Genomic DNA, 25,832 nt, shown 5'->3' on the forward strand with positions numbered 1-25,832 from the left:
ACCTGGAGATCCGGAAGCTTCTCCCAGACAGACTGTGCATGGCTCCCTGCCTTGGATAGGCAGAGCTGCTTCAGTGCATGTTTCTGTCTGGTCCATTTGCCAGCTCTCCTTCCCTCCCAAACACATCTGTTCCTATGCTAAAAGGAATTTTTGCATCTTATATGTGCATTGCATAACACCCACCAAACCCTGGTTTATCACCTTGCTATTACTAGATTTTACACTCAGTCAAAGTATTAACTAAAATTAGAAATAGTTTATTGAATTAGAGCTAAAAATCTGAATTTTTAGCAACTGAGTGGATAAGGTCACAGTGTGTATTAAAAGCAAATCAGTTTCTGGCCTGGAAACTGAGTAATTCCACAAAGGAGAAATATAAAGAGGTGGAAATTTGGGATATCCATGGCAGCTCTTTGCTCTGAGCTCAGCTGGAAGTGTGGCCTTTGTTTAAACCCACAGTGTAAGTAAATCAAATCAGCTTTTATTGCCAAGGAACACACATCACTGCTGGTTAAACCTGCCTGGTGTCTATAGGTCACCTCTCTCCCATGCCCTTCACCTCTTTAACCAGGTCCTAGTAAATCCATTCAAAGCAAGCTGGTCATCTTTTCACCACACAAAAGTACTTCAATGAGTAATACAAAAGTGCCTGGAGAGAAATTAAATAGAGTAATAATTTACAACTTAAATGTATCACAAATTATTTAGAAAAAGATTGTTTTCTGTTGCTTTACTAGAAGTATACCAATAAATAAAGTTTATGATACGAATTAGGGAGCATATTTTGAATTTTTTATTTATGGGAGTAATAGTGTTTGTTTTGAAGTAAATAAAGAAGCCAAATTGTTGCAGGAAGATCATTTTAATTAGGATTATTAATGTTGCTGTTAAGTAGCTGAAACTTTAAGGACTTCAAAGTCATAAAATGTACTTAATTAATCAAAGTGTGTGTTTTCATGCTGAGGCATCTCGTGCATACAAAGTGAATGTCACATATCTTCAGAACAAATTTTCTATCCCTGATTGAAGACTCTCTCACCGTTATTTGTCAACCCTGTGTTCAGCACAGACCCAAACACAGCCCCACACCAGCCCCTGCAAAGAGAATTAAGCCTGTCCCAGCCAAAACCAGCACAGACCTGCAGCAGCACTTGGTTCTCATGGAAAACACTGGGAATCTTGATCTAAAACTTCAGCACATTCAGTCCAAAAATGAAGGACAGTGCTATGAGAGTTTAAGTGAATTCAGTCCTGGATTTAAACTTGGATAGCCTGTGTCCTTTTGTTAAGCATAAACTGCCAAATCTTACAGCTGCTTCAAATGGTTCTTACAGCCTGCTGAATATCTTTTAAAACTGTCTCTTTGTGCCTTGCTGTAGGATGTATGAAGGATGTCAGATTTAACAACTACAGAATCCCTCTGGACACTCATGGGAAGGAGCTGGTGTCAGTACTGAGTGCCCAAGGCATCAAAGAAGGCTGTTCTTCGGAGGCCTGTAGGAATAACCCTTGCAACCAAGAATTTATTTGTATTGATTTGTGGATGATGCATGAATGCAGGTAATTGGTGGAAATAGAAGCACAAAACCCTTCAGAATGAGGTGGGAATGGGTGGATGTTGAAGTGTGCAGCTTGAAGGCTGGCACTGGCAATCTCATCAAATCCCTGGAGCCACAATGGCACACAAGGCTGGACACCTGCACAGCGAGCAGGATACTGTGTCCTTAGAGACACCAGCACAGCTGATGTAATCAGCCTGCTTCCAGGGGTTGTGGAGCAAATTCAGCTGCCTGTCTAATGGAAAACATTTAAAGAGCAGCAGCAAATCCAGAATGCTTGTAAACCCTGGAACCAGGACAGCAGGGTGTGTGAGCTGGAGTGGCACAGCTCCCTGGCTGTGCTATGAAGCTTGTTTGCTGTGCAGTGTCAATGCTTTCTCTTGTCAGGGTCTGATTTCTTGTACTGCCCCAGGCTGCTGCCTCTGTTCCCTCCCAGGCTCCTCCAGCTGCTTTGGGAACACCACACTATTGAGCTCAGATTCCTGTGCTTGTGCCTGGGGTCAGGACAACGCTAATTCCTGTGGTGTGCAAATGAACACTTTACTTACATTCACCTTAATGTTTGCACACTTTTCTGACTGCCACTGTCCACACAAATGGAGTTCTCTAACTCTGGAGACTCAAAGAACATAGCACAGCTTGTCTTGCCTTGCCAGAATTGCAGAGGCCAACCCAGCTAGCTGTCACAAGGATAATCTTTCAGAAAGCAGTGGAAATACCTGAGTTCTGAAAGCCCAGATATAAGGGTCTGAAGTTGTGGAGCTCATGCTTACGGCTGCCTCAGGACAGGCTATGACCTGTCATGATTTCACACAACTCACTCCCAGAGGCTGCTTCGGAAACTGTGCAAAAAGTGTGTTTTAAACCCTCAGTGCTGCCTGTCCCGGCTGTTCCCTCTCACAATAACCATTCTGCCATTGTGCCCCGGTGTGTGCAGCTGCCCTGCAGGCCACATGATCCTGGAGAACGCCTCGGGCCGGCAGTGCGTGTACACGGCGTGCGCCGAGCGGCCCTGCAACGACGGCACCTGCGTGTCCCTGTCCCCCAGCACCTTCCAGTGCCACTGCCCCGACGGCTACAGCGGGCGCCACTGCGAGGTCACGCTGGCCATCTTCCACAAGGACACCGGCCTCAGCTTCACCTCCCTCTTCGCCATCTGCGTCTGCTTCCTGGCACTCCTAGGTAGCTACGGCAACTACGTCCTGTACTACCTGTGGTGAGGCACGTGTCCACCTGTCCTGAGCGGCATTGCTTCATCTCCTGCTGAAAATCCCCAGGGAGACCCAACTCTGCCTTTGCTCCTTTGCCCTCATCCCATCACTGATTTCTCATCCCTCTGTGCATCCATCGCTAAGTGAATCAACATTTGTGAGCTGTGGAAGGGCTCTGCAGTTTTGTTTTCTTCGCATTTTCACGTCATTGCTGAGGAACTGTTCAGATGCATAATTGAACAGCAAGAGTGGAAATTGCTATCAGATAAGCATTGTTTAAAATACTGCTGAGTATGAAACAGATTTTTCAGTCTAGGAGAAACTTCTTGTCTGATAGGAATACACTGGTAAGGAAGGAGCAAACTTTGCATCTTGCCAGTTGTGTCCCAGCTCCTAAACAGCTGGTTTTGTTTTCCTCAGCCATGTCCAGGCTTAGGTATTTGATCTAAAGAGGAAAACCAGCAGGATGTTACTAGTGAGAAAGGATCACATCTTGGAGTACTGTTTATTCAAATGTTATGAAGTTTGCCTGAGTAAAGACAGAGGATTTTTCTCTGGGCTGTTAGCATTGAGGCAGTTTTGTTCAGAAGTTGCAGTAAGAGTATGGAAATACCATAGTTTTCCCCAGCTCTGCTAGATACTATGTTTGCCATGCAAACATGAGCAGTAAATTTGTGGGAAGCTAAGTGGTATTGCAGCTCTTGGAATCCCAGATAGCTGAGGTTAATAATAAATCTCTATATTACAGGAGAGCAGGGCATGATCTCTGTGTACCCCAGTTTCAGTCCCAAGGTCTTTTAGATGCTGCTGCACAGAACTACTGCCATGTAGATATTTTGTAAGAGATTCTAGTTTCTTTAGTTCACTGCACTGCTAATTTATGGTACTCAATGCTTTGAGGTCTTACTCTGAGCTTTTATTGATTTTTATAGAGTTGGTAGCACAGTGATACACAAGTTTCTACTTACAGAATGTTCAGTATCTGATGTTGAAGCTTGTCAGTTGTGTAAATGCACTTCAGCATTTAAGAAAAATGTTTAAATTAATGAATGCTAAGGCAAAATGTGCCTGATTCTTGTTTTCTAGTAAAAACATCTAAAAGTAATTTCCTCTTCTGTCTTGTGTCTTCTTGTGTTTCGTTTGTGTGTAATTGTCTGTTACTGTCAACATATTATTTCTTTGTCCGCCCCTGTAATGCATGTTCTGTAACAGAGTTCAACTCCACACAGGACAGAGACAGGTCAGAGACACCACTTGGTCTTTAACCAACTTCGAGTTGGGCTTTAAAGGGTGTTGCAAAATGTTCTTAAAAGGCTTTTCTTCTTCTGTGTTTGATGTTCACCACACGGGACAGTGCAAAGCCCAGGCATTTGGTGGGAAGGCCCTGCTGTGCACGGGGGTTCTGGTGCCTGCATCACCTGTGCTCTGCTCCTGTGTCCCACAGCCCTGCTCAGCGCTGCCTTCCTCTGCGCTCACTGGAGGACGCGCAAGGCTCTGCACGGAGGCGTTTACCATGGATCTGCTCACCCCGAGGATCTGGAGGACATCAGGGAAAACATCCTCAACTACAACGAAGAAGGGGGTGGGGAGCAAGATGAAGTAAGGATCACTGTTATGTTACAATTAAGAGGGCACTGGTGTCTCACCATGCTAAGGAGAATGCATTTTGTGCTCTGCCCTCAGTCTTCGTTCTGCTGATTCAGCCCTGCAAGTGGCAAATGAATTATTTGGATGAGGGTGCATGTTTCCTAAGCAGAGATAAGTGCCTATCTATTTTTAATTTGTTTTAGAGCCAATAACCCTGAGTGCATGTTGATAGGAGCCTGTAGGGTGAGTTTAGCAGCACGGAACAGCTGCTGGGTTTGGTTTTTGGGGCTCAGGAGACACTGAAGTTCTCAGGGCTCATTCCTGCTGGAGCTCCAAGGGCTTGGAAGAGCCTGGTGTGAGTGTTGCTCATGGCCAGGCTTTTCCAGACCCTGCTCCCAACAGCAGGTGTTCACACCTCCCTTGCTGGGAAGGGGAGGTGCTGAATTGGCTCCTCTGAGGCCCTGGAGCATGTGGTGGTTGCGGAAGTACCATTCTGCATTTTTGTGTTTTGAGATAAATACACCACTGAACACAAGCTGTTTATGCTTAGAGCAGAGCAGATTATGCCCAAAGCAGGTATTATTAACACTCCTGCTGGCTGTTCTGAGGTTTTCATGTGTCAGTGAGAGGCAGAGCTTGGAAGGAAAATGGTGAATATTATAAACAAGTACTCTTAATAGATTATTTATTGACCTATAGATGAGTTTTATATTTATAAAAGGTAGGAAATGTCATTGCCAACTGATCATTTCATGGATTCAGGGGGTGGTGTGACTCTGCAGAGGTAATAATAGTCATGGTACCAGTGTGAAAGCCAAAAAAAGCCAGTGATTTAAAAATATTCTCACTTGCAGAGTATCCTTATTTTCCTGGTGAATTAGTGGGAACGTAATAAACACAGACATTTCCCATGTGATAACATAGACAGCTCTAAAGCCTGTTTTCCTTAATCAGATTAACTTCCTCTGCAGTATTTTGCAATTTTACACCCAGAAGGTCTCTTTGAGGAAATCTACAGTTACTGTATGACATGTTTAATTACTTTTGGAGAGTTCTTAAAATGCACTTCTTATTTTAAGCATTGGAACCAAATTAGTGACTTGATGATCTCCATCTGAGGTTATTACTCTGCCTGAAGAAACAGTGCTTGGAGTGAAGCCTCTCTGGGTTCTGTGTACTCTTCCTAAATTATTCAGATTTAACAGTTGCTGGGACTGCAGCTGAAACTTTTTATGGTAAAACCTAGTTGTTTGTCTAGATTTAAAAAACCCAAACAAACTAGCCCCCAAATACCTAGAATTACACCACCTTAGTTGTGTTCTAATGTTACTTCAACAAAAGGATCCTGCTTGGATAAGTTTCATTTTTGTAATGTTTGTGGATGGTAGGGCTATGAGGACAAGGGGTTGTCATATGAAGGAGTTTCTGCATCTGAAATAAATAAAGTTTTCCCCCAGAGAAATTAGGAGCTCATAAAAATTGTAGGAGGTCAGTGCATTGTTGATTACAGACTGAACACAGCTGACCACCAGATGTTAAAAACCAGCTCTGGACCCAGGGGCAGGGCTTGAGCTGAGTTTGTGGATGGCCAGCCAAGAAGGGTTTATTATCAGAAGAAATGTGTCATTTTAATGAACAATTAGTAGCAGTGAAGGATGCTTTTATTATCACCCAGTTCAGTGAGGGGAGGATCCTCAAGTCTGTATTGGAACAACTCCCACTTGTGCACGATGCAAAGTTGCTCCATGTCACGGATTCTCCTGGTCTCCCTGCTCAGAGTGGGGCTGGACTGGGGTTCACACTAACTCAGGACGTGCCTAAGGCAGGTATCTGGGCTGCAGGTCTTCGTGTTCATCACCTGCTCTCCTAAGTCTCTGGAGGAATGGGAATCAGCAGCTCCTGTCCCAAACCCCATCCTGCCACTTAGGCAGCTTCTTGATTGCAGGTGAGGGGAATTTAGGTTGTTCTCAGCCTCCAGGGGAAATGCAGCAAAGCTCACTGAGATTACCTCGGTTAATCTCATGATTATGCACAATGCCACATGCTGGACAGCTAAAGAAGTTTATGGGGAAGTGCTGATTCCACACCTCTGTCATGGATGGCTCCTGTTACCATGAACAGTATTAGCAATACAAATAATTATTTGTTTGCTCTAATGAATTCTGTCTACCTCCACCTGTCTGCATTCTGCTTTGGCCTGTAAATCAGTCCAGGGATGCAACCTTTGGTTGTAGGGAGGCAAAGGATGCTGGGGACAGGACTTGTTCATTGCAGGTGGCACAAAGATTCTGATTACTGAATGCCATTAACTGCTGGCATTGGCAGCTTTGTGCCAGAGGCTGTGGCACAATTCCCAGACAGCATTTACTGCAGCTGAGCTGGGAGGGAATTAGTGACTTTTTTGGGAGTAAGTAGTTTTTGGCTTTTACAATTGTGCCACTGCCATGTAACATAATTAGGCATTATTCCAGAGACTGGTAAAATTTTATCAGAAATCACAGTACATTTTTGAACTACTACTGCAGAAAGATTTTTTTAACATGCTGTTTGTGAATAACATGCTGTTTCTTAGATCTTCTGCCACACTTGTGGGATCAGTGTCCAGTCACGATAAGACACTTTGGATCTGAATTTCAGAACAAAAGCTGGGGAGTTTCTGTCATGTTTATTTAGCTTTAGGATGAAATCAGACTCGATTCTGAGCGTGCCCGCAGCAGTGCAGAGTGCACAGGTGTTCCTCAGGCTTCCTCGGGTGCATGGCAGGTGCCAGAGCTGGCAGAACCCCCAACCCTTCAGGTGCTCACAGCGGACAGACTGACTCGCCATCCTTCCTTCTCTATTCCCACCGGAACACGAACTGTGGGACCTACAGAGAGTATTAACTCGCTGTGTCCCGTCTCTCCCCGCAGGACGCCTACAACATGGCAGAGCTGCAGGTGTCCATCCAAGGCAGCCCGGCGTACTCCGCGCACAGGAGGAAGGAGCCGCCGGCCGCCGTGAGGGCGCGGCGCGGGCCCGCGGGGGGCGCGGCGCTGGGCCGGGCGCTGCCCGCGCTGCTCAGGGAGGCCGAGAGCCGCGCCCCGGGCCCGCCGCAGGATTCCCTGCGCGTCTTCTGCACCGAGGGCGCCGGCTCCAGCGCCGGCAGCCTCAGCTCCCTCAGCTCCCTCAGCTCCGCGGGGCTGGGCGGCGGCGCCGGCGAGGACATCCACGAGTGGGGACCCAAGTTCGAGAAACTGAGGGAGCTGTACTCGCACAGAGAGGCGGGAGACCTGTAGCTCCCCAAGGCTGCTCTTTGCAGGTCTGGAAGCAGAGGTGAGGCACGGTTTTCTATATTCCTGCTCTGTATTACCTCCACCCGGCCTTTTTATCTTGGTACAACAGGGATTCATATTCCCACTAAGGAGGCACATTGGTTTTTTATACTCCCGCTCTGTATTTCCCACACCCGGCCTTTTTTCCTTGTTACAACAGGAATTCAGATTCCCACTAAGGAGGCACATTGGTTTTTTTATACTCCCGCTCTGTATTTCCCACACCCGGCCTTTTTTCCTTGTTACAACAGGAATTCAGATTCCCACTAAGGAGGCACATTGGTTTTTTTATACTCCCGCTCTGTATTTCCCACACCCGGCCTTTTTTCCTTGTTACAACGGATTCAGATTCCCACTAAGGAGGCACATTGGGCAGCAAAGGTGGGTAGGAGCTCACCTTGGCACATGCTGGACTTCAGCATTTTGGTGTATAAGCCTACTGGGAGGAATAAAGAGAGAATCTAGGGTATGCAGTTATTCACATACTGTGGTTAAGAAGTACAGGTCTTTTATATCACTGAAGTAATGCAGGACTCTTGAGGGATCCAGTGCACACGGCCTGAGGTGAGCTGGAGCTGAGGGAAGCATGCTGGATGTGCTGTCTGGTGCTTTGACAGTTATTTGAAGAAAAAACCACTTTGTCTTTTTCTCATATAATGAAGTCCATGGTGTATTATATCCCTCTTTGTTTCCCACAGTGCCCAGTGACAGCCCTGCTCACTGATCACAGTGCAGCTGCCAGTCCAGGGGTACAGGAAAGGAAAGAAGCAGAAGGATAACTGGAACTTCACTTACACTGTGCTGAAATCCCTTTATGCTGCCATACAAAGGCAGAAACTGGATTTAGGCATAACACAAGAACCCAGCTGCTTACAACTACATAATTTTCCTAAGGAAAAGGCCAGGTGTGCTGGCTACATGCCTCAAAGGGGGCTGGTCAGGAATTTCAGTAGCAAACACCACAGTACATCACAATCTCTCATTCCTAGTGAGCTGCTAAACTGAGCCTAAACCAGCCTGAACTGTGCCATTTGCATCTACAACAGTGTCCCTCATGTTTCCTTAAATTTCTTATGATAGAATCATTGCAGGACATATCTGAGGACAGAGAAACATGGGGGAAAACTAACAGCAGTAGCAGGGGGTGGAATTTTATGCTCTAAATGAATCAGTCCCTTTTAGAAACCATTTAATGTCCAGCTGCTATGACTGATTTTTCTTAAACTTGACAATATTTGGAAAAGGTGCCACTAAATTAATTTTGATTTCTTTTTTTTAAATTGACACCACTTGTACAGATAAATGGAGTACAATGCAGCAAAACCTAAATCTTAAGCTGTGCTATTTCTTCAGTGTATCATATGTGTATTATATCTATTATAATATGTAAACTATATGTAATATGTACATTATATATTATGAGCTAATAATAGGAATATATCCTAGTTTCTAATAATGTTTCATTAAAACAAAGCATGAAACAATGTACTGTAACAGCCACTGAAACTGCTTTGCTCAGTAGCTTGTTTTGGGAGGTCTGGCTTTTATTTTTATACATCTATTAAAACCCCTAAGTAGGTGAATGCTGTGTGCAGGCCAGCTCAGTTTGCATGTTTCCCAAATGTTCACACAGTACCTTGTTCTCATGTGCACTTGTGCCACTCTCTGGAAAAGCCTGAGTGCACCATTAAGCACTGTTACACACTGCAGGTGCTGGGCATTGTCCTCTGGAAAACCTAAATCCAGTTTTTACTCACACCCAATGGTTTTGGTTCACAGACAGTACAGTCTCTGTGATTTTGTGATCTTACTGACACATTTATTTGCCTGGGAGAAAACCTTGGCTGAAACATCTTGCAGTGTTCACCAGGCCAGTCTGCCAGCTCCTGTATTCCATCATCTCAGCAGTCACAAACAGGGTATGGTAAATAAACTAAATATATATAATATGCACAAAAATCTGTTCCTTCCTGAAACAGCAATAAGTTTGTCTTCATACCTTGTGTTGTTCCCATACCTATGGACATGCTGGTGCTTTGGCTGGTTTTAATTTAATTTAGCCTGTAAGCTCCTTGGGGCCAACACTGTCTTTGTTTGCCTGTGGAGTGTCCTGCCTATCTCAGGCACCATATAAATAATAAACCAGCCTTCTGTCCTGGGTGTCTGTGCCTTGTTTGTGTTTAAGGATCACTGAAGGGTGGACTCTGCTGAATTATTTCTCTCTCAGTTGTGATCAGATGTGAGTCATGGGTGCTGTGCCACCTAAAAACCTTCTGCTGGTGGGCTCAGGATCCAGTTACCCACCCAAAAACCACTTTGGGTTTCCCCAGGGGAAGGAGCCTCACCAGAGCTCTTCCTCCACCCCTGAGGAACTGGGTGAGAGGGACAACAAGCACAAGTGGTGCCCAGGGGCCCTAAGGGTGACAAACATGGGGCACGCAGAGATGTTCAGGTGGCTCAGTGCTGTTCCAAATGTTGCTGCCCTGCTCTGTAACCAAACATGGAAACAGCCCCAGAGCCTCGGGGCTGCCTCTGCACTGTGAGCCCCACCTTGCACAGAACAGGAGAGACTGAAACAAAGGGCAGGAAACATTTCCAAACTCCTCCAGGAGCCCGTGTCGATACAATCTCAGTAATAGGACACACTCATTTGCAGCTGTCATGCCCTATTAAAGCCTACTCTTCCTCTTTCCAGAGATAACTAATTAGTTCACTTAATTTATCTGTTTTAATTTGCATGCTGCTCTTTTAATTACTGTGCAATTGCTGAAATCATATCCTCACTTGTTCTGCATTTGCACAGGCACACACAAATATTTCAGTGCCCCTGCAGGAAGGCTTATCCCAGCACTGCCCTGGCTCCCAGGGAGAACAGCTGGCTTTCACAGAAAGCTCTGGGTCAGGGGGGAAGGAAAAATATTGAATAAAAAAACCCCATTGGGTCCCTAGGTAGTGGGATTTGCAGTAATCTAGTACTTTTATTAATCTTCTTCCATGTTCTTTACAGACTTTAAACATATAGTAAGAACATTTTATTTAGCATAAAATGTTTGTAAAGGTCTGAAATTTAAATAATCATGTGGATATTAGTATTTAATCTGGCTGCCTGTCAACTACATTAATCTTGGTGTTCTTCCCCTGTTAAAATAACATCCAAGTACATAACATGGAGCCAAGCCATAGGAAAGCTGATTGCCCTGAGGGCTGACCTACTGACCAGCAGGTTTAGGAGGGAAAACAGGGCTCTAAAGAAGCAGGATTAGGTGGGCAGAAGAAAGTTGAGCATTTTCTTAATTACAAGAATGCTAAAACCCATGGCCATCTCCTGGGGATTTCCAGGAGGAGGTTCCCTGGAGCACAGAATCCCCTCTCGTGTGGCTCACATCCCATCAATTACATGAATCTCTAATTAATACTGGTGACAAACTCCCCCCAGCCCCCTTTAGACCAGTCCTGTACGTGGGCAGTTTTATCTCCAGCCCTGCACTTCCTGCAGCTCCTGCCACAAGAGTCACATCAGGACATCCTCCTGCACATACAGAACTTGAAATGTGCCCTGCACCCCCAAAAAATGCACCTTTCTGTTCATTAAAAACATTAAACCTGAGCTACAGTGTGGAAACAAGCAGGTCCCTGGTGGTCAAAGCATTTCATGTATGATTTTACAGTGATATAATACACATAATAAAGAAAGAAATAATATTTATTTACATGGATATACTGCCTCAGTCTACTGACCTTACTGGAGCTGACATGCATGGGGTGATGACTGATAAAAATCATGGCTGTACCTTTAGCTTCTAACAAAGGAAGCCCAGCAAGCTGTTAAAACACAAAGGTGATTCCAAAAGTCAGTGCTATACACAATATAATGAGCTTGAAAAGCCAAAACTTGCTTGGGAAAAATATTTTGCTTTGCTCCATATGGACTGAAACAAAGCTGATTTCCAAACCAGGTCTTACTCAGCCTATCCCAACATATAAACAAGCAAAAAAAGTGACTTTCAAATTACACAATTTATTTAGTATACAATAATCATTACATCTCTTTACAACAACATATTATAAAATAACTATGTTAGATCCCACCAGCAGAACACTGAAACAAGAAATTAAAATACACTTCTGGATCTCAAGGGCTTTTCTCTCCTAAAAAAGCCCTGGCTCCTTGATAGCATTTTGTCTCTGCAATCTAAAAGCAGTAATTGGTACCACAGTGGCACTGAGCACACACACAGAGTCCTTGTGGCCAGCAAGGAGCAGCCAGGAGGAGCCTGGGGAGCCTCAGGAATGGAGGTGCAGCTTCTGCCCAGGCCTGGCTCAGCAGGGCAGGGAGGAGCTGGCACCTGCCCTCTTGGATTTGCTGTCTGAATGCTGCACTGCAGTCCCTGGAGTAACCCCTGGTGTTAAACCTTTCTGGTTATCTCTCATAATGCATCTTTCTGTATCAAAAACCCCAAACAAACCAGACTGCACTTGGTAGTGTCCATGAAAATTTCTCCTTTGGCAATATTAGAAACTGCATTTTTGAAAGAAGTTTGTTTAAAAATAATGACAGTTCTAGTCAGGATTTCTTAGTCTCAGCTGTTCCTACAAGTAAATTGTGAAGACAAGAGGCCATCAGTGGGCCTGGGAATCCCTCCCCTCCACCAAAGGGAAGTCCCTGCACCTCTGCAGAGATCCAGCCTTACAGCCCAGACATCCTTCACCTCCTGTGTGCTTGTTTTCTGCTACTGAAGGCACTCACTGAGGGATTCACTGACCCAGGCTTGCAGCAAGAACCATGCATCATTACAGGCCTAATTAAAGTTTTAATACTGATTAAAATGTTTTATTATTGTATTATGTTAAACTGCAGTGGTCTCCAACCTCATTAAAGGATACAGGCTAGGAATTAGTCAGGAGTTTCAGCTGCTCAGTGTAACAACCCAGCTCCTGTCAGTATGTGATTTACCACAGCCTCCTGTGCCACAGAGAAAGGCAGAAGGATGTTGAACATTGTTTAATGAGTATTTACTGAATATAAAATTGTTTGAGCATGTGACATAACCATCTCCATCTCTTTGGTAATTTACCTTGGTACAGCTGAAAGGGAAAAAACACTTAAATCATTTGGAATTGGAGCCCAGCTCAGTTGTGACAGCTAATCTCATTACACATCTTGATTAAATTAAATGGGGAGTGTGCTATCTGTAGCACTTAAAGTTTCCCATCATTAGAAATTAATTGCAGTGGTAATTACTATAACTGAGTTATTTGCACAGGCCACAAACAGTCTTATAGGTGTTCAAATGTTAATTCAACCTGGGCCTAGAGGCACTTGATTATTACAATTCTGTTTTTCTTACAAACAAATGAGCCTAGTGGATGTCTAATTCAAGATGGAGAGGCTTCCAAATTTGATTTTTGATTTCAATCTAAAACCAAAGCAATGCTAAAAACACAGCAAAAGTTATATGGTACCTTCAGAACATTTAGAAATCCAATACAAAGCACAAAGTTCAGGCTGGTAAAAAGACAAAGAGTACAAACAAACCACAAAATTCTCAGCATTGAGGTTTGGCTTCACTTAATCTTCCACATCATTTTAAAATACTGGTAGTCTCTGGTTTAGGCTAAAGAAAAAGGACACAGTGATTTTGTGCTAAAATATAGAGCTTTGTGTCTGAAATAATACAAAACAAAGCTCTACTCTCTCCATGTATTTGAAATACTGGTTTCCTGCTGCTTTAGAGATGAGTTTTTCTTTTGCCCAATTTTGCTATCCTAGTGGGATTCATACAAGGAGAAAAAGGATCCCCTGTAGCTCAGAAAGTATATACAGGAAAGTGTTCTGAGAATCCAAACTGAGAAATTTGGATTTCTGTTTGTTCTGAGTATTTTACAAGGATACAAACATGCAACATGTATCAAGCATGCTCCAGCCTTTTTTCTCACTAAAAATACATAACACTCCATCATTAAACACTTAACGTTATAAACCAGTTCGTTTCTGATCACTAAAAATGCTGGACCAAAGATTATTTTTCTTCAAAATTGTTTCCTTAATCCACACTCACTGATTCTGCAATCACACTCACAAAATTGGAAACTCATATCCACATACATTCCCAAAGAATTCAGAAAAGAGGCACTGAAAGAGCACAGGGATCTGTCAAAAAGGATCAGACTGTAAGACAAAATTTCATTTTGTGACTATGTTTAGGATTCACAAAGGCAATGCTTACTCAGGGCTGCTCTCACTGAATTTCTACCATTTGAGAGGAAAATCTGAACTGCTGAGCAGATTCACAGGCTGGCACTCAGCAGTGCTCCTACTGCTGCCCTTGTCTTCCAATCAGTTAAACTGGGAAACAATTACAACCTAACTATTCTGAGGGTCAGAATTTAAATCAAAATGGTCCCTACTAGCATTTATTTATGAAAATGTTGGCAACATCAATAATGTTATCAAAATTAAACTGTCTTAAAAAAGAATCACAGTAATTAAACAAAACACCATTGGTGAAAAATGTCTTACAAATGTAACCTGTTTGTAAACTTCATCTGCATTTCCTAATGTGGTCCTAGCAGTGAAATACTGAACTTGAAGTCATGGTTGGAAATGTTATTTATGCTTGGCAAGTTTGTAAACGTGGAATGTTTTGTTCTGAAACACTCTGGTGAAGTGCATGGTGTAAGAAGGAAGGTTTTTTTTAATTTCCTCACAGAAGCGAGGATACAACGAAGGTTTCAAATCAGGTTCGTTGTCTCCCAAGCCATCCATGATCTGCAATGAAATGGAACAGATGGGTGAAATTTCTTCAGCCAACTCACAGTTCCAGGCAATAACAAGTTCATAAAAACCTTCACAATACATTCACTGGGTCAGGCTGGCTGGGTTTGTTCACAGTATGAAACAAGTGGGAGGAAGAAAACAGCTTTAAAGCAGTAAGACTTGTTGTCTCTAAATGGATGAAGCTGCTTTGTCAGGGTCCAGGTCTGCTTGGCCTTGTGCAGCCCCAGAACTGCCTGAGAGCTCCCCTGACACTGAGTGGTACCAGAACCACACCTCAGGGAACTGAAGATCTGAAGTGATTTACTGAAGGGAAGCTGCTCTGCTTGTGTGCTCCTCACCTGCACCTCCTCAGGAAATGATTTCTTACCCTGCTCAGGCTGAGATTCCCCCTCTTATTCCCAAATACCCTTAAGAGCAAGCAGTGTGAATCTGGCCATTTCTAAAGGCCCCAGCAGGTTTTCCTTCCCACAGTGCTTCTCTCAGGAGCTGTGTTTCAGAGGCAGGCCAAGCTCTGCTTTGTCCCTGGCTCAGTGTGTCACACTCACGTGGCCGTTGGCGACGTCGAGCAGGTCGCGCAGGCGGCAGCCGCGGCTGTGGCGCCTCTCAAAGCAGATGCTGTCCTCCAGGATCACGTAGTCCGTGCCAAAGGAGCGCAGGATGCCGTGCACCTCCCCCGGAGAGCGCTTGGCATAGATCTGGTAGATCTGTAAACAGGGGAGCTCAGCTCCAGCACACACAGCACACACACACAGCACAGCACACACACAGAGCACAGCACACACAGCACAGCACACACAGCACACACACAGCACAGCACACACAGCACACACAGCACACACAGCACACACACAGCACAGCACAGCACACACACACACACACACAGAGCACAGCACAGCACACACAGCACAGCACACACAGCACAGCACACACAGGACAGCACACACAGCACAGCACACACAGGACAGCACACACACAGCACACACAGCACATGCACAGCACACACACACAGCACAGCACACACAGCACACACACAGCACACACACACAGCACAGCACACACACAGCACAGCACACACAGCACAGCACACACACACAGCACACGCAGCACACACACACACACACAGCACACACACAGCACAGCACACACACAGCACAGCACACACAGCACACACAGCACAGCACACACACACAGCACAGCACACACAGCACACACAGCACAGCACACACAGCACACACACAGCACACACAGTTCAGCACACACAGCACACACACAGCTCAGCACACACAGCACACACACACAGCACACACAGCACAGCACACACAGAGCACAGCACACACACAGCACACGCAGCACACGCAGCACACACAGCACAGCACACACACAGCACAGCACACACACAGAGCACACACAGCACACACAGCACAGCACACACACACAGCACACGCACAGCACACACAGCACAGCACACACAGCACACGCACACAGCACACGCAGCACACACAGCACAGCACACACAGCACAGCACACACACACACAGCACACGCAGCACACACAGCACAGCACACACACACAGCACAGCACACACACAGCACAGCACACACAGCACAGCACACACACACACAGCACAGCACACACACACAGCACACACACACAGCACAGCACACACAGCACAGCACACACAGCACAGCACACACAGCACACACAGCACACACAGCACAGCACACGCAGCACAGCACACGCAGCACACGCAGCACATACAGCACAGCACACACAGCACAGCACATACAGCACAGCACACACACAGCACACACAGCACAGCACACACACAGCACAGCACACACAGCACAGCACCCCTCACTGCTGCTCTGTTTCCTCTGAGCTCTGTCTTGAGCCAAGCAAAGAAATGGGACTGACAAACTTACAGTGGTCAGAGGGGTCTTAGGATGAGGGAACAGATGAGGATTTGACTCCATATTTCAGAAGGCTTGATTTATGATTTTATGATATATATTACATTAAAACTATACTAAAAGAATAGAGAAAAGGTTTTATCTCAGAAGGCTAGCTAAGCTAAGAATGGAAAGAGAAAGAATGATAACAAGGCAGCTGTCTCAGACTCTCTCTCCGAGCCAGCTGACTGTGATTGGCCATTAATTAGAAACAACCCCATGAGACCAATCACAGATGCACCTGTTGCATCCCACAGCAGCAGATAATCATTGTTTACATTTGTTCCTGAGGCTTCTCAGCTTCTCAGGAGGAAAAAATCCTTAAGAAAGGATTTCCATGAAAAGATGTCTGCGACAAGAAACCATGTGAATTAAATATTATAGAAACAACCTACAAATGTTTTATCCAGTAAAATCTCCATGTGGAGATGTGTGTTATGGCAAGGATGCTGCTGGCTACACATCACAGGATGGTGCTGTCAGGCTTTGAGAACGTCTCAAGTGCAGAGGAGGGTAGGTGGAAACAGTCTCCCAGCAGGGTGGTTTCTATATCAATGCTTGTGCTGCTCTGGCAACTGAAGGGAGTATCAGGGAATGCTCCATGTGGGTTTAACAGCCCAAGTGGGCACCAGGATCTACTGATGCCACAGTAGCCAAAGCAGTGCCCTTGGGGCTAGCTGGGCACAGAGCTGCTCAGACACTCAGCAGCTGCCAGAAGTGAGTCAGGAGATCCCAAAGCAGTTAAATCCTGGGCCTGTGCCTGACTGTGAGTTATCCATGAGTAAAGCACACGATGCCTTTTGCAGCGTGCCACGAGGACATTGCTGTTTTCTGGAGTGCAGTCAGTGACATGGGCACGGATTACTGTAAAAAATCAGAAATCTCTTACCTGCTTTGTTCTCTCTCTCAGATTCTTATCCTCATAGTGGGGATGGTTGGTTAAGGTCCGTCCAGTGCACAGTTTGACTCCTGCCAACAGCTGCATGCTCCCAGCAAACACTGCTGTGTTGGGAGTGTTTGACCTAAACAAATGTTGATAAGTCTGAGGAAGTCTCTGCAGGGGCATTTTTGCAATGCTTGGGACAGATCAGAAGGAAAAAAAAGACTGCAAAAGTATTTTTCTGCTTCTCCTCTAGTCAGGGAGCAAACTGTTCAAGCAACTGTTTTCTTCAAATGCCAAGTGGATAAATTATGATAATACTCAACTGCAAATAAAAAATTTACTAAGCACTATGAGGAAATCTAAGGAAAACATGATCCTAACAGTTTCAAACTATTTTTGTATTTCATATCTATCTTAGGTTCATAAAGCCTCTGAATATTTATAGGTTTCTATTTTCTAATTCTTTTAATATTTCAAGAAACTTATTTTGACTTAAGTTTCAGTCTGATATATATAAGGTAGTTTACATAAAATGAATTATTTAATCTGAATGATAAAACTTTCTGTTCTTGTCCTGGCATTCACCATTTACTTGGAACAAAAACTTTGTTCCATGAGACATTACTCTTCCTATTCTGACATCCCAGTTGCAAAACAGCTGGGGCAGGGGGAAGCAGAAGATGCCAGAACAGTGCTGTCACTTTCTGTTACTGTAACCTTTGAAATTCCAAATAGCAGCCCTGGTATCTCAAGTACCAATAATGAAAATAATTATTTTTGCTCACCTTCTTCCCATCAAGTTTCCAATCTAAAATATATGCAAAGACACAACAGAAGGGCAGAGCAAAAAGAAAGAGTAAAAATGCCAGGCCATGGACACTCCTGTAATCAGGCTAATTGGAACTGGCCAGAGTATGCTGAAGTGTCTTCTAGTGCTTGGCAGGCACATAACCATGCAGGGGTCTGGGAAGACTAAACCAAGAGAAAGCAGCACACATTTAATCAACTAAAATGGAATTAGAATGTGAATAGGTGCCTAACATCCCCATGCACACACTGAAGTACTGCAGTAACTGTGACACTTTGGGGTGCACTTCAGGGAGCCTTGGAAACTGCACTACACACTCAGTCATCTTTAAGCTCCATGATCAGCTTGAAAATGTTGAGACAAGGATTAAATTTTATTATCGCCTTTCAAGAGATTATGCTTAGCAAATGAATTAATAATTACAAACCCTTCCAAAAAATCTTGCACTGGTACATTAATCTCATCTAGGAAGGCCAGAGATACTATTTTAATAGGTCAATTTAACTTTCCTGATAGACCAGTCCTTCAGCACTTTATAAAACCAATTTCATTTTAAAGCCTGAAAATATTTAATCTCTTAAGAAATTATTTATTACTTAAAATATTCAAAGCCACAAGTGTCCTGAAGTATGTGTTCCATTAAAATAAATTAATTCCTGTTAGAATTTAGTACTATGCAAATGGGATGGCCCTGACAGGCTGTCAGGCAGGATTTCCCTGGAGCTGTGGGAAAGCACAAGTGTGCAGGACTAAGCTGCAAAGGACACGGGCTGGACTCACAGAGGGACTGGGAGAGAGAGCTCAGACACCCAAATAAAAATGATGATGCTTAAAGCAGCTTCAACATGTTCCTCTGTTTATGTCTGGGCCAGGCAACTTCTAATGTGACAAGTAGGTTTCTGTGCTTGTTCAAGATTAGTTCAAATTTTAAAACCAGACTGGCCTTACCAAGGCAACCCTGCTCTTCTGATTGCAGATTTGCATTATAATGGGCTCTGTAGCAGATTCAAACTTTCTTAAACCCACTCACACAGCCCCTCCCAACAAGGACCAGAGGCAAAACCACAGGATAAAAATCAAACAAACAAAAAAGCCAAACCACCCTGAAGGCTCTTTTCTTTAAAACAAAAGCCAAAGGGTGATAGTGCCCTTTATTAATAACCTACTGGTAAAAATGCTTGTCAAAAATGTAGAATCACAGAACACAGTGAGTTGGAGGGGACCCCCAGGGCTCATCCAGTCCAGCCCCTGTCCCTGCAGACCCCCAGCAATCCCCCCTGTGCATCCCTGGTGTCCAAACCCTCCTGGAGCTCTGGCAGCCTCGGGGCTGTGCCCATTCCCTGGCAGTGCCAGCACCTCTGGGGGAAGCAGAACCTTGCCCTGATCTCCAACCCAACCCTGCAGAGATTGGAGCTGCAGCCCCCAGTGAATCTCCCCTCAGAAAATGGATCATGCAGAGGATTCAGGGCTCCATTCCTCCCCTTTCCAAGAGCATTCACTCCTGCCCAGAAGGGGTGAAATACAGCTGAGTTGCATTCTTTACTAGACAGAAAATTTTGCCAGCACTTCCTGCTCTCCCTATCCCTTGAAGACAGTCAAGTGACCCTTGCTTGCTTTTCAAACAACTGCCTTAAGTGCTTTGGTCTGGGGTGGAGTTTAAAATCTGGTGTTCCAGGTAAAGGCAGATGTTTCCCTGAGATTTACAGGTCTGAAGTCCCAGGAAATGATTCTCCTTCAGCCACATCACTGTCCCTGTTTCACTGGCCAGCTCAGGTGTTTCAGAGCAGCTCCTGGAACCCCTCTTTCCCTGTGCTGCAGTGGCACTGCCCGGAGCACCAGCGCTGGATTTCAGTGCCCAGGGCAGAGAGCTGGGAGGTGACCCTGGGAGGTGACCCAGAGCCCCAGGCAGTGTCTGCCCTGACCAATTCCCTGCCCAGGAGCTCTTGTGGGTGCCCCTGCTGAGTTCTGGGGACACAGGAGCCTGAGGAGCATTCCCAGGGCCAGCAGGGCTCCTGCAAGCCAGGGATGCTCCTGCCTCCTGCAGGGCTCTGCAGCCAGGGCACCTCCTGTGCTGCAAACCCTGAATGACACTTCTCTATTACTCTAAAACCAAACCATTTTTACAACTGTCTCAGCAAATTATGTATAAAATGAAAGGATAATTTGTTTTTATAGCTCTCTGCCAAGCTCCATACCACACTGCCCAACCTGCAAACAATTTATTCTCTAGGAAATGTCACTAAATAATGACAAGGACTTACAGGTCAAACTGATTTACATTATATAATTTAAATGCCATTCCAAGCAGACCTGATGGCATTTTGAACAAATAATCTCATTTATTTTTGAAGCTCTAAGCTTTCAACAAGTTAATTACAGCTGAGCTAATGGGTAAACTAAGCACTATATTATAGTGTAGGAACCTTTTCTTTACCTTACACTTCAGAATTTAGAGAATTATATAAATACAAAAGAATAACTCATTAAAAATAAAAGGGTTTTACGGGAAGTACTTGCACAGGCTCTGAAAGTGATAGTAATTATTTCTCTTAAAATACTGAAGAATTATTGTGAGCTGGTTTTAGGAAGCACTAAGGAAGAAATGGCCAACATTGCAATTACAGGTTACATCACCAGAAATAAAATGGCTATTTCTAGCAGAAATCCTCCAGACTTGAACCCTGCAGTTGACTTTCAAAGCCATAAAATCTAACAAGTCACAGATTACTCCTTTACTAGTGCCTGAGTATGGTATGAATCAACAAAGTGAAAGGATTTGAGAAAAGGAGATTCTAAAGACTATGCCATGATAGATTTTTCTTTTTCTTTAAAAGAAAATCTTTTTATTTGTAGAATGCAATATTAAAACATCACAGATTTAGCTGCAGATGATAGGCAGTAAAGCATATTCAGGCATACTGTCATGGTTCTTTTTTTTCCCTCTGGTTTGGAAAGACTGAAAATTGCAAAACTGGAAAACGACAGTCACCAAGAAAGAGCAACAAGATGTGAATCCCAGCTTCAATTTTATGCATGCAGATTATGCTCACATAAAGGAGTGCACCTACACAGCTGCTATAAACCTACTTCTCAGCACTCTCAGGTTCATGTCTGAAATTTACTCACATGTCTGTCCAACAAAAGCCCAAGAATTTAAGAACAATAATTAAAAAATAAAAGTATAATATTGCCTTTAAAGTCTGGAACATGAGTTGATTTCAGTGTGATTACCCTTAAAAATCAGGAATGTAAGTAATAGAGTTAAACTTTAGAGCTGGCTTGAAATTAAAATATAGCCATTAATATAAATTAGTATAAATTACTAAGAAAGAACTGCCATTGAAACATGGGTGTTTTATTTGCATAACCTGAGGAAGTTTTTGGAAATTTGTGGGTTTTCCACTAATATAAAAATCTGCCTGCTTGTCCCCACACCTGGTTCAGGTACAGCTGACATCCAACCATGCTCTGCTCAATCTCAGTCTCAGTTAACTTCTCCATTGTTTTGGCTGTTGCCCAAGATTTTTAAGAACTTTACTGTGAGTTTTGGCAACTGCTACTGATATACTGCACAACTGTAGACAGATTTCCCCTTTAAAGGCAGAAGTCATTGCTTCTTCAGCACTTACCAGGAGTAAACAGAGAGGGAAGTTCACGCTATTGATTTGCTCATTCTACTGATATTCTTCCCCATCTCACAAATGAGCATGTTGTTCCTGTTGTCTTAGGGAGAAAGACCAAAACTAAGAATCTTAATGTACCTCCCAGCTGGGAACAGAACTGTGAACTACCCCTGGAGCTTTGGATTCTTGACTTTTTTGTTGAAAAAAAGTGAAGAAAATGAGATGGTGGGTAGGAAAAAAAGCAGAAGACTGGGATATGCAAGATCATTATGGAAAAACTTGTGCTCTGCAATTGTACAGATACAAAGCAGTAGATCTTCCTGAAAATGCTGTGGCAATTTTAGTGAGGGGAAGAGTAAGAAATGTATCTGCAGACACTTCACAGGGAACAGACTAATAGCTGGCCATTATTCAGATTGTATATTTGGACAAGCTAATATGCATTTAGAGGACAGAAGGGTTTTCTTGTTGTGGAGAGATTGCAAGACAGATGAGTTATTCCTAATTCACTGCTATATACATGACAAATTAGAGGTTTTCATACTGAGTTTTAATAATGAAAGATTAGTTCCTGACACCAGCCTTGACAGGTCATTAACTACAGCACAACCATCAAGTGTTAGTAAAGTAAAAGTGTTCTCTTACCCATCAAACTTAACAAAATCTGTCCCACTTTGAGAAACTTACCATATATTTTGTTGACTGGTATTTAAAGCATAGATAATTAACTCTTCTTCACAGGAATAATATTTCTAAATACAATAAATTCTAAGTAAAAAAATGCCCCTCTGTAATTGTCTGTCATGACTTGGAATGAAGAGATGACAAGGACCAGTTTAGCATTCTCAGCATTAAGAACACATGAAAAATTATTCTCATTGGAGCCAGTCAAATCCAGTTCATGGCTGGGAATAACTCCACATGCATATTTTATGTATAAATCTATATATAACTCTATATATTGCACACAGGAGACCTGAACTATCAGACATTTACCATCTTTTAATAAAACAGTAGTGCTAAATGGAACTGGCTGGTAAACATTAGTCACAAAAACATGTCAATAAGGCTGCAAAGATTCTAAATGATGGAAAAAATCATGGCCTGCTTTCAAAATAAGTCAGTGAAGGCTTGTAATATATTTTGCTTCTAAATTACTCCTTCTAGTTTATGGATTAAAGAAATACAACATTATGGAGTGTAAATATGTTGCTATGGGGAGAACAGGCTGGGTGACTGGTTTCACTGAAGTTCATTGCATATGAAGGAAATACTCCAAGGAAATACTTCAAACAGTTCAATATTTAATGTTGTATATTCAGATTTACTTTCAGAATGTTTTCCTCTATAACATGAAACCAATTTTCTTTTTTAAAAATCATTGCTGGAGTTGCAAATAAATACAAGTCTCAGAAATCTCCCTGTTCAGAAACTTAACCTGAAAGTTTTTAGTGGCTGCTCTATGTTAATAGAGAACATATTCCTTCAGTTCACAGCCCTCCAGAGAACATCCTACCTGGCCTTTTATCTCAGCATCTCTTACATGAAGTATTCCAAACTGCTTCCACCTAAAAAACACCTTCCTATGCTCTGTGAGAAAGCAGAAGTGATGAGGTGGGGCTGGAATGATTAACTCACACTCCTGACAGACTGCACCTATCTTAGCTGTAACAAGTTCAAGTTCAATTAAAAAGATTTTGGAACACATGTTGGGATTAACTGTAACAAGCAGAAACAACTTAGATTGTTTTCAAGTCCAACAAACAGAGTGCAGAGTACGAATTTTCCAAGCTTTTTAACATTTACAGAGTTGGGAAGGACAGGTTGGGTGGGGGCTGGAGAATAACATGATTGCACTGCAGAAGTCTATTCATGTAAAGTAGCTATAAAATGATGAGAGAAGCTTGACACCTCCAAATTCACCTCTTTTGGCTGGGACAACTGTGTCCTTGTGGGAGCAAAGGATCAGCTGGTGCCCTGCTGCACACGGAACCCAGCAGTGACACTGAGCCCGAGCATGGAGCTGCTCTCCACAGCTGCTCACCTCCTGATAACCCACTCACCCTGACTGTCCTCAGGGGGCACCAGAGTTCACTGCTGAGCTGGGACAAATAAGGAGAACACTATAACTAAGAACATTAGATCTACACAAATAGCATTTAACTGAAATAGAGAAAAAATCCTCTTACTTAATCCAGTTCATCAGCTCCACAGTGTCTGGGTCATAGAATTCTCTCAGCTCTGATAGTTCATCCATTATTCCTGGCCAGAACTAAAATGGAAACAAAACAGAACAACCTGAAGACAGAATGAACCAAACAAGTTTTGGATGCTGAAATGTATAATTTCCTCTTAGCTGGCAAATAATCTTGTCCAGCTCATGGACAAATTCCAAGACACATCTGTCTATCCTTCCTAGGAAGGAGAGGGGGCTGTCACTGCAGGATGAACACACAGTTTCAGAGTTGGGCATCTGCAGCTCCTGCCAGATGACCAACAGGACTAGAACTTCCCATTATCAATAATGACAAGACAAGGAAAGGCCCCAGGAATTAACCTTAAGTTTGGAAAGGAAATATAAAACTAAATTTTAAAAGGTAGGAAATCTGTATCAGAAGTAAAGACTACTAGATGTGCTGCAGATGCTATTAATGGTATTTCAAAGTTTGAATTAAAAGAGAACCACTGAAGGCAAAAATAAAACTGTGACTGAATGACAACAAAACATAGGCCATCAGGAGAAAGCATTTAAAAATTTACTATAGACAAAGAATACATAAATCAAATCCAGAGGAGAGAAAAAAGGATGGAAACTGATTCTGAAAAGCTTAACCCTCCTGTCCAAAAAGCTAAGGGAACAATGATTTATTTAAGGGTTTATTGTTTAAGGCAGTGAATATTTCAGGGCAGAAGGGAGCAATTAAGGAAGATAATGACAATGCTAATGACAGATTGCTGTGCATCAGTCTTTACTACAGAGGATGCTATGCAAAAACCTATTCCAAACCTGCTTGCTTTAGATAAGAAGGACTGAAAGGTTTGAAAATTGAAATGCTACAGGAGAAAGTCTAGGAAAACCCACCTGATTATCTAAAAAGCCATTAATCATCCCATTTTAATGCTCATCCAAGAGTTCAGAAGCAATTTGGATGTGGTGCTGCTGAGCCCCTAAGCAAACACAGGCATTCCTTCTCTAAAACTGTAATCACATGGCAGGCCTGGGGGCAGGAGGTGTAACTGGGCCAATTAAGATGCTCACCAGTGTCCCTGCTTGCTTAAAACACTTGTTCAGGTGTTCCTGGCACCTCCCAGGTGGAGCCATGGCAGCAGCACAGCTGTGGGGAAGCTCTGGGAAGTACAACAGTACAACAGATGCATTTCTGCTCTCCAGAAGCCCTCCCAGAGATCAGTAAATCCAGCTGTTGTGAAAGGAGATTGTGGAGTCTCATCATGAATCAAAACTGCCTCTCTTCATTACTGAAATGCCCTGGATAGCAGCACATTCTGAGAGCTTGGAGTCCTTCAGGGTGGAGACAGAAGGAATGGGCCCTGCTTTGCTTTTCAGTTACCCTGCCCTGTAACCTCCTGAGGAGCCAGTGGCTGTTCCAGCAGTGCCACAGCTCCCTGCTGGGGCTGTTCCATGACTTTCCCTCTGTAAAGGTTTTTCAAGTCACAGTACTGCAAGTTTAGAGTGAGTACAAGCAGTTTCCACTGGAGGAAAATTTTGGTCATCGGGCTTGCCATTACTGGATTGAAAAATTTCCAGGTACCACTACATTTGATTGGTAGAACTAAGAGAAAACTAAGGTACTTCAGGAGTTCCAAATACAAGGTATTGACAAATTAAAAGTAAAGCATATGAAAATATGGACCAGTAACAGTGACAGAACTTTGTCTTGTAAATCAAGTATATGTCAGATTGAGAAAAAGTCTGGTGACACCAGGAGAGGATAAAAAGAACAGATGGAGCACATAAGGGATGTAACAAACTGCTCAGAAGAGAGAGGAAAATGTGAAAGAGAATTTCCAACTTGTAACAGTGCTTGTCTCTGGGGCCAAAGTCTTCAGGAAAAGAAACCAGTTGTCAGGTGGCTTAAATTAGCCCTGAACTGAAGCTGTTCAT

At 43.5% G+C, this 25,832-nt stretch overlaps 2 protein-coding genes across 7 annotated transcripts in view; one reads left to right on the plus strand and one right to left on the minus strand.

Annotated features, from left to right (window-relative positions):
* Window positions 1–12,107, plus strand: part of LOC102062365 (neural-cadherin) — a 62,479-nt gene extending 50,372 nt beyond the window's left edge. For 2 of the 3 annotated variants that reach the window (XM_074551116.1, XM_074551115.1), the window contains 4 exons: window positions 1,380–1,560; window positions 2,497–2,741; window positions 4,215–4,369; window positions 7,267–12,107. In XM_074551116.1, the coding sequence (XP_074407217.1) occupies window positions 1,380–1,560; window positions 2,497–2,741; window positions 4,215–4,369; window positions 7,267–7,632 (947 nt within the window). In that variant the 3' untranslated portion in view covers window positions 7,633–12,107. The remainder of the gene's footprint in view (window positions 1–1,379; window positions 1,561–2,496; window positions 2,742–4,214; window positions 4,370–7,266) is intronic. The other variant, XM_026795303.2, reaches the window with a different exon arrangement.
* DPY19L3 (dpy-19 like C-mannosyltransferase 3) overlaps window positions 11,667–25,832 on the minus strand; it is a 36,264-nt gene continuing 22,098 nt past the window's right edge. For all 4 annotated transcript variants that reach the window (XM_074551124.1, XM_074551122.1, XM_074551121.1 and 1 more), the window contains 4 exons: window positions 23,899–23,981; window positions 17,285–17,417; window positions 14,992–15,150; window positions 11,667–14,437 (listed from right to left, as the gene is read on the minus strand). In XM_074551124.1, the coding sequence (XP_074407225.1) occupies window positions 14,276–14,437; window positions 14,992–15,150; window positions 17,285–17,417; window positions 23,899–23,981 (537 nt within the window). In that variant the 3' untranslated portion in view covers window positions 11,667–14,275. The remainder of the gene's footprint in view (window positions 14,438–14,991; window positions 15,151–17,284; window positions 17,418–23,898; window positions 23,982–25,832) is intronic.

This window comes from Zonotrichia albicollis, chromosome 13, assembly GCF_047830755.1.
Source record: "Zonotrichia albicollis isolate bZonAlb1 chromosome 13, bZonAlb1.hap1, whole genome shotgun sequence".
NCBI classification, from domain to species: Eukaryota; Metazoa; Chordata; class Aves; order Passeriformes; family Passerellidae; genus Zonotrichia; species Zonotrichia albicollis.